The sequence below is a fragment of the Mizuhopecten yessoensis genome, unplaced genomic scaffold (assembly GCF_002113885.1).
Source record: "Mizuhopecten yessoensis strain PY_sf001 unplaced genomic scaffold, ASM211388v2 scaffold9987, whole genome shotgun sequence".
NCBI lineage: Eukaryota > Metazoa > Mollusca > Bivalvia > Pectinida > Pectinidae > Mizuhopecten > Mizuhopecten yessoensis.
In genome coordinates this window covers 736,981-749,278 of record NW_018408322.1, presented here as the reverse complement: position 1 = coordinate 749,278, position 12,298 = coordinate 736,981, and the positions used below count along the sequence as shown (strand labels likewise).

The 12,298-nt window shown below is 33.3% G+C and overlaps 1 protein-coding gene across 1 annotated transcript in view; it reads right to left on the bottom strand.

Moving 5' to 3' along the window:
• LOC110459204 (eukaryotic translation initiation factor 5B-like) overlaps nt 1-9,140 on the bottom strand; it is an 87,523-nt gene extending 78,383 nt beyond the window's left edge. The window contains exons 1-11 of the mRNA XM_021511345.1: nt 8,954-9,140; nt 7,474-7,590; nt 7,106-7,211; nt 6,568-6,735; nt 4,691-4,981; nt 3,423-3,638; nt 2,874-2,967; nt 2,488-2,591; nt 1,537-1,653; nt 558-708; nt 163-252 (exon numbers count right to left, since the gene is read on the bottom strand). Of these exons, the coding sequence (XP_021367020.1) occupies nt 163-252; nt 558-708; nt 1,537-1,653; nt 2,488-2,591; nt 2,874-2,967; nt 3,423-3,638; nt 4,691-4,981; nt 6,568-6,735; nt 7,106-7,211; nt 7,474-7,590; nt 8,954-9,000 (1,501 nt within the window). The 5' untranslated portion in view covers nt 9,001-9,140. The remainder of the gene's footprint in view (nt 1-162; nt 253-557; nt 709-1,536; nt 1,654-2,487; nt 2,592-2,873; nt 2,968-3,422; nt 3,639-4,690; nt 4,982-6,567; nt 6,736-7,105; nt 7,212-7,473; nt 7,591-8,953) is intronic.
• Nucleotides 9,141-12,298: the final 3,158 nt, after the last annotated feature.

The following is a 12,298-nucleotide window of genomic DNA, read 5'->3' as shown; positions in this document are numbered from 1 at the left end:
TAAGATGGTCCTTCACCAAAGAAAGCTATATATGTCTAAATATATCACTCCCTACTTGTGATGTATTAGAGAAAGCCCTGTGACCTTCAAGGTAAGTCAAGGTCATTTATTTGAACAAAACTGATAATCCTTTACCCATTCACATCAGTAACTCCAGTATACCTGTGTGTTGTTGTTGCTTCTGGTTCTTTTTACGATTTGAGTAGATGGGCCGCTTCTTCACAATTTCGTCTCTGTTTGGGATATCTATACCTGAATCATAAATAACAAACAGCACATATGCTTAGTTTTTCTCCAACAAACATTATGAAAACTTCGAAATATAAAAGTTTCAAAAATGATGGTAATTATATTAATGCTTCTGAAAGAATAAACTACAGACTTTATTGATCAATGCAGTATTGATTTTAAACCGTATTATTGGCATCCAAAATATTCCAGTTTAAATTAACGTCTTGTGAACCATATGCATTTTATATAATAATTCAAAAGTTAAGATTTATTTTATTTTATTTTATTAAATAACTTCACAAAAGATCAAAGCTGAAGCATTCTACCTCTGGCCTTCATTTCTTCCAACATCTGCATGGCTCGCTGGCGATCCTGTTTCTGTTTTCCAGTTAGCAATTTCCCCTCCTGTTTCAAACGCTCTTTCTTTTCTTTTTCTTTCTGCTTTTTCCTTTGCTTTTTCTCTTCCTCAAGACGTTTCTAAAGACAAATTTGTCAGAAAATAAATCAAATTTTAAATCAAAATGATGATCAATAATTCCCAGAATTGTTCAATTTCAAAATTTGAATAATTTTGAACATTTTTATCAGTACAGGCAACATAACAATCAATGAAAATTTAACTGAAAAAGTATGAGAGAGACACAGACATCTCACAAATAGGCCAAGGATTTACTGTCAAATATTGTCAGAAATGCTCCAGACAAGCAAAGAGGGATTTGAGTGGCTGTAAACATTGATTTCAGTTCTGGGTATTGAAAACTTAATACAGAAACTTGCCTAGTGATTCATGCATCATGGTAAATAAATGCATTAAACTTCATTACAATGTATCCAATTATGAAGAAATAGTCCTACAGACCATACAAAAATTACTTGAACTTTGACCACTTTTCATGGCTTTGACTTTGGATGAAGGCTTAGGAAATCACTGCATGGCACACTTCTAAGTGCTTGTTCACGAATGTTAGCTTTCCTGACATATCTTCAATCATGAGAAAAAAATCACTCCTGACAAAAAAGATGAGATCTGATGCTGAATTGCAACTTTGACCTTGAAGTGATGGTCTCATGTTGAAACTATTATCATCACAGTAGTTGAGAAGTTGTTTTTTTCTGCACAAGAACATGTTTTCAGACAGGCACATACCATTGAGGTTTATCCAGGGTCATTGGAAGTGTAAGTTTTATTTATTTTTCATAGGGAGGAAAAATGTCTTAATCTGATGATTTTCTTTTATGAAAAAAGTTAAATAAATAAAATAATAAAAATAAAATGTAAGATTACAGGTTGCATTACAATCATACCTCCTCTTCCTTTCTCACGCGTTCTTCCTCTTCTCTCTTTTCCCTTTCTTCTTCTTCCTTCCGGATGCGTTCCTCCTCCGCTCTGATCAGCTCTAACTGAGCTTTGATAGCTGCCACCTGTACAGGTAAATTTAAACATCAGCATTTGTGAGTAAGAATATATCTCTGTTAAAAAAGGTGACTATTCTGTCTTTATGAAAGCTTTTTCTGAAACCTCCCCCACGTGTCTTATTACACCTCAACAGTACCGTCAGCTAAGTGTCCTTCAACTTCTATACAGTCTCCATGTAAACACTTTTTATTATGCCTTGCTGCTTTGGTTCAATTTCTTTTAAAATCATAACATAAGTGTAAAACTAGTTTAATTCTTTTGCCACGATACACCATAATGGACTTATCCAGGGGAGAGTTTATTAAAGTTACAAAGGAGAGAAAGGGTTAAAGTAAAACAAGAGTTCCTAAAGGGATATTGGTGCTTGGGATTGGCAATTGGCTTAATACCGTAATTGATAATCGATTTGCAATCGGCAGTAGTTACCTGGTTGATGATCGTTTGCCTAATCAGTTTATAATTTTAAAGGACTTTAATAAACTGAGAACACTACTGTTTAATCAATTGACAGAGTTGTTAACTATACACCAGGTTTAATTCTTTTATAATGAATGGATTTCAAGCAACTTTTTATGCAGCTTTGTCCATCAAGTAGTAAAAGTCTTAAGAATAAATTACTTTAAATGCATACTTTACATTATACATATTTGATACTATGATTTCTTGCAGGCCTCCCCTATTCCCCATAAAACAAAGTGGCCAAGTGTATCGGCTTCTATGGATCAAAGAGTTAATAAATATATATGTTAATGTAAATGTTTGCTAGGACTAGTTTTAAACACGACTAACGAGAAGGAAGCCATTTTTATACCATTGGTCTCATTCAAATTTCAACTTACAGGAGCCTTTGTTTTTTTCTTCTTTTCTTCCTTTTCTCCTTTCTTTTTCTTCTTCTTTCCTTCCTTTTCTTCTTTTTTCTCATCTTCCCCATCTTTGTTTTCACCTGAAAATAAAAAGATGTTTTTATACAGGTAGCCAGTGGTGCTCAGGTCTCAGTTCAGACTATTTTGCGCTGTTAATGAGGTAATTTATATTAATAGTTGTTGCCAGGGAAATATGAACACCTTAAAAATTACAACAGCCTTGACATATTAGGTTTTTACTGCAAAACGATTACCCGAGGGTGAAAACTACCTTACTGTTTATTCACTGTACCTGTTTTCTTATTTAGATCATTTTATCTTGCACACAAAGAGATAACAGAAAGACAGGTGAAATGTTTTACCTTCTGCACCTTCTTCTACAGTGGCTCCCTCTGTACTCTCGGCTGGTGTCGCATCGGCTTCTTCAGTAGGCTTCGGTTTCTGCTTTTTCTTTTCCTACAGAACACAATTTAGAAAACCAGATGATGTGATGACATATTAAGTCTAGTCTCCACGCAACACATTTATAACACACAACAGAAGTTCAGATGATAATCCAGGAAGTTCCGAATCAGAGTTCTTACATTTCCAATAGATGACCAAAACTTCAAAGAAAAATACCTTGTTCATGAATATCTCTTCAAGGAAAAATACCTGGTTCATGAATATCACTTCAAGGGAAAATACCTGGTTCATGAATATCACTTCAAGGAAAAATACCTCATTCATGAATATCAAGGCATCACTGAAAAAGATCTTATGATATAATTTATCTTACTTTAACAATATGTCTCCTTTTCCTTAGACAGGAATCTGCTGGTTATTAATTCAATCACCCCAAAACTATCACTAAAAACTTCATGTTTTCTAAGAAAAGGAATGTCCTTTTTTATGTGTAAACTCATATTTACCTGTTGTTTCTTTAATTTCTCACGCTCTCTCTTTTCTTTACGTTTCTGGGCGTTAGTCTTTACAGTTGACCCTTCCTCAGCCTCTTCACCTTCATCCCCTTCCTCCATTTCCTCCTCCCCTTCTGCTTCTTCCTTTGTATCCTTCTTTTTCCCTTTCTTTTTCCTTTTTTTCCTGTCATCATCATCTTCCTCCTCTAGGTCCTCCATGGTCACCACCTACAAATGCACATGTGAAGTCATCAAATATGTTTACTTTGTGTATTACACAATTATATGCATAGAAATACAGATACGAAAAAATAGTAATATATATCTTTTATGTTTTTTGTTTTTTTTTAAAAAGAAAATGTATACAGTATATTTGCCATTCGTTAGTAAAATCCCTATTCGACCAGGGTTTATTTTTACCCTTCTCATGTAAGTATTACTACATATGGTATGCTATATACTTCTACTCATAAATTCGCTGTCATTAAGGGCGGAAGTTTAACTGCATTGAACATTTCCCTGTATACTTTATATTTTTCAAAATCACTTTTCAACTTTTAACATTGGAGACCTCATGCAATATCAAGGTTTCTAATATCTACTGTGTCTTTCATCTAGAACCTTGTCTTGAAACCCGCACCACTACCTTACAGATATAAAATCTGATGTGGCCATATTTCTTTTATCTCGCCTTACCATGGTCACTTTCACCTCCAACACTATTGACAAAAAATGTATTTTTCAGCAAAGTAGTAGTAAAATGCATCACTACATTACTTAATGTTGGTCTGAACGCTTTTTAATATTTCAATAATTGTTTTCCTTTCAATGGCACAATAAAATTAATGATGTCACATTTAGACAAATTTAATAAAACTGTTGACTGATTTATTAAAGTAAGCTAGCATACAAGTGTCCTTGCCAATTTTTTAAAATTATCATGGGAGAGATTAGGCATGCTCAGATTTAGAAGCATAAATGTGTGTATGTACACATACCCTAAGGAAAAATAACAGTTTTAAAAGGCATCTCTTAAGCTGTTATTTTAGATGAAATCATCATATCTTAAAGAATAGGAATATAGTTAAGCAAATTCACCAGTTGAAAATGTTTAATTTTTTTATTCAAAATTGAAAGTCTCTTTCCAAAATGGGGAGGGTTGGCAAGTATGAGCTAAGCTTTAAAATTTGACCTAAAACTAATCTATGTGAAAATAATGACATTTCTATTGAGAAAGACATTACCAGGAGGAATAATTCTGAATACAAACTATTCCTAACCTTGGGTTGCATCTTGGCCTCTAGATCCTCCTCTGTCGGCACATCATTGTTAGCAGCTCGTTCTCCCTCTTCTTCTTCCTCTACGTTCCCTCCTTTCTTCTTCTTTTTCTTAGATGTTTTAGGTTTTTCTAGGTCTGCTAAAATGGCATCAATATCCTCGTCTTTTTGTCCTTTTTTCTTGTCCTTTTTACTTTTAGACTTCGACTTATTACTCTCAACCACAACTTCTTTAGGTTTTGATTCTATGATATCTTCTTTGTCTTCATCATCGTCGTCATCATCATCAACATTCTGTGGAAACAAAATGTATCAATAAACTGTGACAAGTTGGATAAGATTTCCCTATGTTACTGCCAAAGTGCTTGATTCTTAGTGTGTCTGATGTCATGACAAGGGTTGGCAATGGTTAGCTGGTTAGCTGATTTGCTCAGGCACAAGATTACAAAATTCAAACTGGTTACAAATTTCAATATTAAACTGAAATTACCCTAGGCAATAGGTAGCCCCAATGCCATGTTTACCTGGTTAAGATGGGGTGTTCTACGAGTGCCAACATATTTTCCAACAATAGGCAGGTGTTGTTTTATGAAACAAGGGCAAGTCAATAATATACTGTTTCATATAAAGGCTGTATTTCCATACTACAGTTTCTTAGATAATGTTGCTTCGATATTTTTGGGTCAATTCATAAAATGTAACATCTTCAAAACACTGAAAAGTGTCTCCATATATTTTGAAAACAAGAAAAAAAAAATTTGTTTGAAATAACAGTGAAATAGTCCTTCATCTGTGATAAATATATCGTCTTTAATTATCTTATTTTGCTTTCAAACGAAGGATTAATAGTATTAAACTTTGAATATTCCTTTTAAAAAATTAAGAAAAAAATACGTCAAGAGGGAACATGATACATTTATGAAGAAGGCTGAAATGTTTAAGCACTTGTTAAGCACAAAAGAATGAATATTTTTGGAAAGTTAAAAGCTTGCAAATTAATTCATAAAATGCTGAAAATAAAAGAAAAAAGTAAACTGAAAATGTAAAAAAGTACTTGAAATTTAAGAAAATATCTCAAATAAGAAGGAAACTATAACAAAAGAAAAAATCTTTTAAATTAAAAGACAGGGCAAAGCTATTGGTTCCATGCAGAGACTCTGATCTCAATCAAGATGGAGAAGGCTGAAGAGGCACCTGCACAGATTGACCCCTATGAGAGTTGAAGAGATAAGCCCCCAATCCAAATACATACATTTATAAAACCTTTTTATTTCAGTACCTGTTGCTTTGTCATGTACTACCATGTTTAAATTTAACTTTAATCAGTTTTTTTATTTGATACAGGTACTGATTGTTACGTCATTTGTTTGTGAGAGTAACGTCATCAATTTTTAAGAAAACCACTTATTTTCTCACAAAAACCAATGACGTAACAATCAATACCTGCTCACCGGAGAAGATAACTCTGCAATACGCAAAGATGGAATATATTATATTTATATTTTTCTCAAACCACGTACCTTTTATTTCGACAACTTTCCAATCAAAGCACAGACTATAAAGTTGCTTTATCCCACTCCAAAGCTGAATTCTTCGTTAATAAGTTCATTTTTTTAATTCAATATTCAATTTCGAATTCAAAAAAGATATGTCACATGCATCCAGAAATGAAATTTAACACATCCTATTGAAAGTGGATTTTTTCTGCCTAAAACATTTAAAAGACTTATAGTTCTTCATTCACAAAAGTAGTTCGTCATTTACAATAGTTTTCTGGCTCTTATATGCAAACAGGGTAAATCATTTTTTTTTATTTATTGATGAAAAAAATGCAGTTTTTCCTACTGAGAATGAGATATTTGGTCTAAAAAAACCAGTACCTTGTCCGACCCCATGTCGTCTTCATCCTCCATCAGTAGCTGGAATGTAGCCATATTAGATTTTTTCTTACTCTTACTATTCTGTACCACCTCCTCATCCTCTATATTGTCATCTTCTAACATATCATCTTCATCATCTGCCTTGGTCTTTTTCTTCTTCTTCTTTTCCTATAAATTGTATGAGTATGAGTTTATAAACCCAATAGAATTTGTCAATAGCACATAAATGTATCAATGTTTCCAAAGTTGATGAATGACAAGATTTTGATGTTATGCTCATTGCATATGATATTTTATGTCTTTGGAATTGAGTAACTGGGAATGTGTTGGTAATCACACTTCGGTGTTGATATTTACTGTTAAAGTTTGTTGTTGATATTTACTGTTAAAGTTTGGTGTTGATATTTACTGTTAAAGTTTGGTGTTGATATTTACTGTTAAAGTATCAATAAACTATCTCAAAATACACTGTATTCCCTTGCTCCTATTCAGAAGACGAAAAATCATTGAAAGCGCTGCCATGTACAGATTGGCCTACCTTTTTCTTAGGAACGTATACATCCTCTTCTTCTTCCTCTCCGTTGACATCGTCGCCCTTATTCTCCATTGACAATGCAGCTAGTTCAGCAGCAACGTCGTCCTCCCTGCCAAATTTCAAGAACAAACTTCACGTTTAGTAACACTAGTAGATAAGTAATTGAGCATCAACAACCAAGGATTCCGTAAAAGTAAGTTTAGTAACACTGGATAGGATAAATCCAGAATGACCCTGATCCATTTATTTCTTACTGACCCACTGAAAAGCTGCTGACATAGGTGGTGTACATATGGCATCAGATATTCAAATTGAAATACTTCATCTAATGAAGACAAATCAAATTTCGTAATTATCTGTATTTCACATACCAATCATCATCCTTTTTCCTCCGGTTCTTTTTCTTTCCTGCAGACTTGGTTGAAGGTTTTACAATTTCTTCATCTGCTGCTCCCGATTCTAAGACAGGGTCAGGAATGTCGTCATCACTATTAACAGAGAGAAAATTTAACATATAACTAAAGATGCAAATCATATATATTAAAGGACCAACATCTTGGAGATCTCCCACTCTCATACATAGGTACATATCCTTTTTTTCTAAGGAAAAGATAAACAGAATTTTCCAAGGAAAAGATTAATAGAATCTATTACTACTGTGTAATGTAAATCATGTAGAAAGAATCAACTCAAGTGTTAAGATTTTTGAAGTTTAGCACATCGTGTAAGGCCTTTCTAGATCTGAGTGCTAATTAAACTTCAAAAATCATTTCCTGAGAGTTAAAATTTCTCCATGTTTAATTTATGAGGGTTGAAATTTCCCATGGTGGCTATCATACTAATTTTCCATTAGATCAAATAACCCATTTATCGATATATGTAAGGTATGTGTTGTGTCATACAGTCAAAGTAGATTTTGTTGTCAGCACCTCAAAACTTTCCATGTTTTCATAGTGCGCTCTTGCCCCTCATCAGACGTCTATATGTCAAAATGTCTAAGTCTGGTGTTAGGGCCTGAGGAAACTCGGGCTAGAGACCAGGTAGCTCAATTGGTAGAGCTTGTTTCAAGCGTTGGGTGTATGCTTGGCAAGGGGATACCCGAACCTTGGTTGCAAATAGTTGCGTCTTGGGGGAAGACTTAGAAAAAGGAGAGAAGATTGACGGAACTGGACTGGGTTTATCATCAGTGACTAGTTAAATAAATTGGTACAGCATACATCTAGCGTTCCATGGGTCCCAGGTTTCAACCCCCAGTCTGGCTATGCATTTTTTTTTCTCCTGTAATACACTGGTTTATAATATAGATATATTTCATCAGATAATCTTGGTTTTTCATCATAAAGTTAAGTGATTAAAATGTTCATCTTATCGAGGTTTCAGATATGAATTCCAGTCTTGCATTGTTCTACATGGTTTACCATCATCTTCAGTACTGTCTCCAAAAAAAAAATTGACACCAGATTAAGTGATAAAACTGTTCTCTTTCAAATACTGGGATGGTTGAAAGTGAAACTAAAGAGCTTCATCACTGTCATATAATACATATCATTCATTTAATAATTTAAAGCTATGATCGGTTTTAAGTAATATTTAAAACACGACATGATGTTGAGTTTTCATTTATGAATATAATAGAATCAAATATGTTGGACACTATGACAGTAAATTTAGAATAGTTTAACTTAATCAGATATTAACACACATTTTGATGTAGTATTCAATTAAATAGTAACAAGAAAAAAAATAAACAAATGTCGTTAAACAAATGTGCGAGTCCTATTTATAAACAATATTACAATATTGCACAATCAGCTGGTATAACCGGGCAATAATAATTCCGTGTATACTTACAATTCTTCATCCTGCCCCTTTTTGCCTTTGTTCTTTGGTTTACCCATTCCTCTAGACTGAATATCATGAATTCTAGATACTGTCTCTCAAGTTTGACTTGAATATTATATTTTTTTCTGTGTCAAAGGCCTTCAATATTGTCAATTCTCGACTGTCTGTGCGCATGGAGTCGACGTTTCCGGTTGCAATGAATAGTGGGATAGGGGAGCGATCTGTGATCCAACATGATTGGTAAAGGGGCCGTTTATTATTTATAATAACGTTACGTTTTTTTCGTTATCAAATATATTTTAAATAGGTCAGTATTTATTGTTGTATTAGTGAAAGCACATCTGAATTACATATTTGACAGTATGTCTATACAATAGAGTTCTCATAAAATTGAAACGAACGATACACCTCTGAGAAGTAAAAAAAACATTTTTTTTCTTATACATGTTATATCCATTTTTGGAAAACGGGGTTTGAGACATAGCAGCAAAGGTAAAAAGGCATATATATGTCCGTGTGCTCGTTTTTGTACTGTGATCAGTCAAAGATACCAATTTGACATAATATGTGATTTTAAGTGAATTTGGCGGTTTGGAGCATTTGTAAAATTCATACAATATAATATCTTCCAAGTTTGTTATCAGATATGTATGAATATTTTGCAGAATTCACAAAAATAGTATTATCGTTTAAATGATGGAATTAAGATTTATTAAACTTATTCTTTTAAATCAGAAAAGCAATTTAAGTTACACATATTTTAATAACAAAATACTCTTTTTTCACCTTTTATGCAGATTTAACGCTTAATATAAAAACATATCTGGATAAAAAAATGGGGTTCTCTTTCTAAAACTGACATAAAAATGGGGGATCCGTGTGCTTCTTTTTTGTCTCATTATTATTTATGTTATTTTTCACCATTTCGGGGTCAATAAGCAAAAGTGCTTCGGTTACACTAAATATGTACATATATATGTATATATATCAAAAATGTATAATTTTCCACTTTGTTGCACATTGTTGCATGACCATTTTATGTGTATATTTAAGCATAAACACTTAATATCACGGATTTAGAATTATCTAAGTCCGTGATAAAACTTTTAAACATGAAACGATTTCAAGTGTAATACAACGTTTTCCATTCTAAATATGGTATGTAGTTGTCCCATTAGAAAAGTCTTATTTATCATTAAACATCACGGAAAAAGTAATTGTTTGATGGAAACTATAGCTGCATATGAGTCTTATATTTTTTCTCTCATCTCTGCGTATGAAAAATGCACATGTCCCATGTGCCATGTTTTTCTCCCACCTTTGCGAATAAAAAGATACACGTGTCACATGTTAAACACTTACATGGGATACGCTTTTTTTAAACAATATATGTTTTTGCAAATGTTGTTATTGCCATATTTACCATCGGTTGGCATTGCCACTATATGACCCTACCAAATTCAGTTGGCATTCATATAGGCTGTGAATGCCATGGACCGATTGTTGACGTCATCATTATTATGACGTCATAATTTTTACGTAGGATACCACTAACCCTCCCTGGGCGATGGCTGTTCTATTCATTGAACAAGCATACACGATACATTCATTATTTTTTTACTAAATGTTGAATGTGAATGTAATTGAGTTTTCTATGAGATGAACAGATTCAAAAAATGGTAAATATAAGTATTGAACTGCTTTCAGTTGGCATTCATAGGAAAAAATGAATTCCAACTGGACAAAGGCAAATCCAACATGAAGCGCTAGCGCGCTTCATTGAATTTGCCTTTGCCCAGTTGGCATTCATATATGCCTATGAATACCAACTGAAAGCAGTTCAATGCTTAAATAACACACATTGTTATTGATGACAAACTAAATAAAGCCCGGTAATTTATATTTACATTTTGATAGAGTAGTCATGCTTTAGTTATTTCGAACAGTTCTTTAAACAGAACATTTCAAAAGTGTTGACAACAATGAAGTTGATGACGTCATAAAGATATCGATGACGTTACAAAAGCAAACGTTGTTATCGTCTCATAACAATATTTGCCTTCTCGATGCATTACAATGGAAGGACGAAGAGCAAATGTAAATATATTCACATGAGTGCACTCAAAGATTGGTGACCTTGACCTGTTATGACATCACAATCACATGACGGCATTTTATTTTGACGTAACAATTGAAAACGCGTCAAAACGTCGTGTGATTGACTGTGGCAATCCTATTGGCAAATGTTATCAAACTTTTCCTGAAGATTGCATAAATCTTTAAGTGCTTTTTTCGGCTCTTTTCAAGTATGTTCTTAGTTTCGCTATAAACTTTATTTATTTAAAAATGATTATGAAACAACCTATTTAAACTTATATTAATCACTCTTGTTGGTCTGGATGTTAGCGCACAGGGTGTCATATTGTGGGAGGAAAACGGAGCACCTGAGAAAACCCACGTGATCGGGCAGGTGACCCTTTTCATGTCCGATCGGGGAATCGAACCCCAGCCTCCATGGTTTTTCAGTGAGGTGCCACTATAAGTTGGCATCAGATCCACGCTGCAATGAAAACGACAATTTCTTTTCTCACAGGCAATTAAGCGGAGAGAAATGTATGTACACCAATGGTTGAGTATCAGTACATGCTTGGACAGGAAGGACATTGGTTAACGTAAGAAATAGGTTTATTGGTACACAACCCCAAACTTCACAGCCACACAAACGAACAGGTTTGATGGCTTTATCATATATATGACTCTGATTTGACAGATTCTGAACCCTGCATTTAGATATATTACCACAAATGACTTAAATACATTTATCATAGAGTTGTTTAATTTTGAATTGAGCTAAACAAAGTTTTTGTAAGATGTACAAAAATATATTTATTATATGGCTATTACTATTACATAAGCATTGTTTGTAGAATATAAATAGCCTGGGATTCTTTTTCTAACAAATATCCTTACTATTATTTAGCAATCATTAGATTTGCATAGAAAAAACACATCTCATTGGGTTTTTCTTCAAATCTTCGATATATAAGATTTTACACAATAACATGGAGGCAAGTCTTTAAAAATGATCTTAGCTGTTAATAAATAGGACGTTAAATCCTGCAAACCTAAACCAAAATTACTAACACATTAAGTCTATGCTAGAGTTATCCCCCTCCCTTTTCAACATTCTAATAGTGAAGTATTTTCCTGCTAAATGCGTCCGTTATTGTATATATGATTTTCATTAATGAGGTTTATCAACCATCTTTTGAAATGATAGTTATTTATTACAAAAAGAAATCAAATTCAATAAGCCTTCAGTGAAAAATTCTGAAACATATTCACCATGTTCTT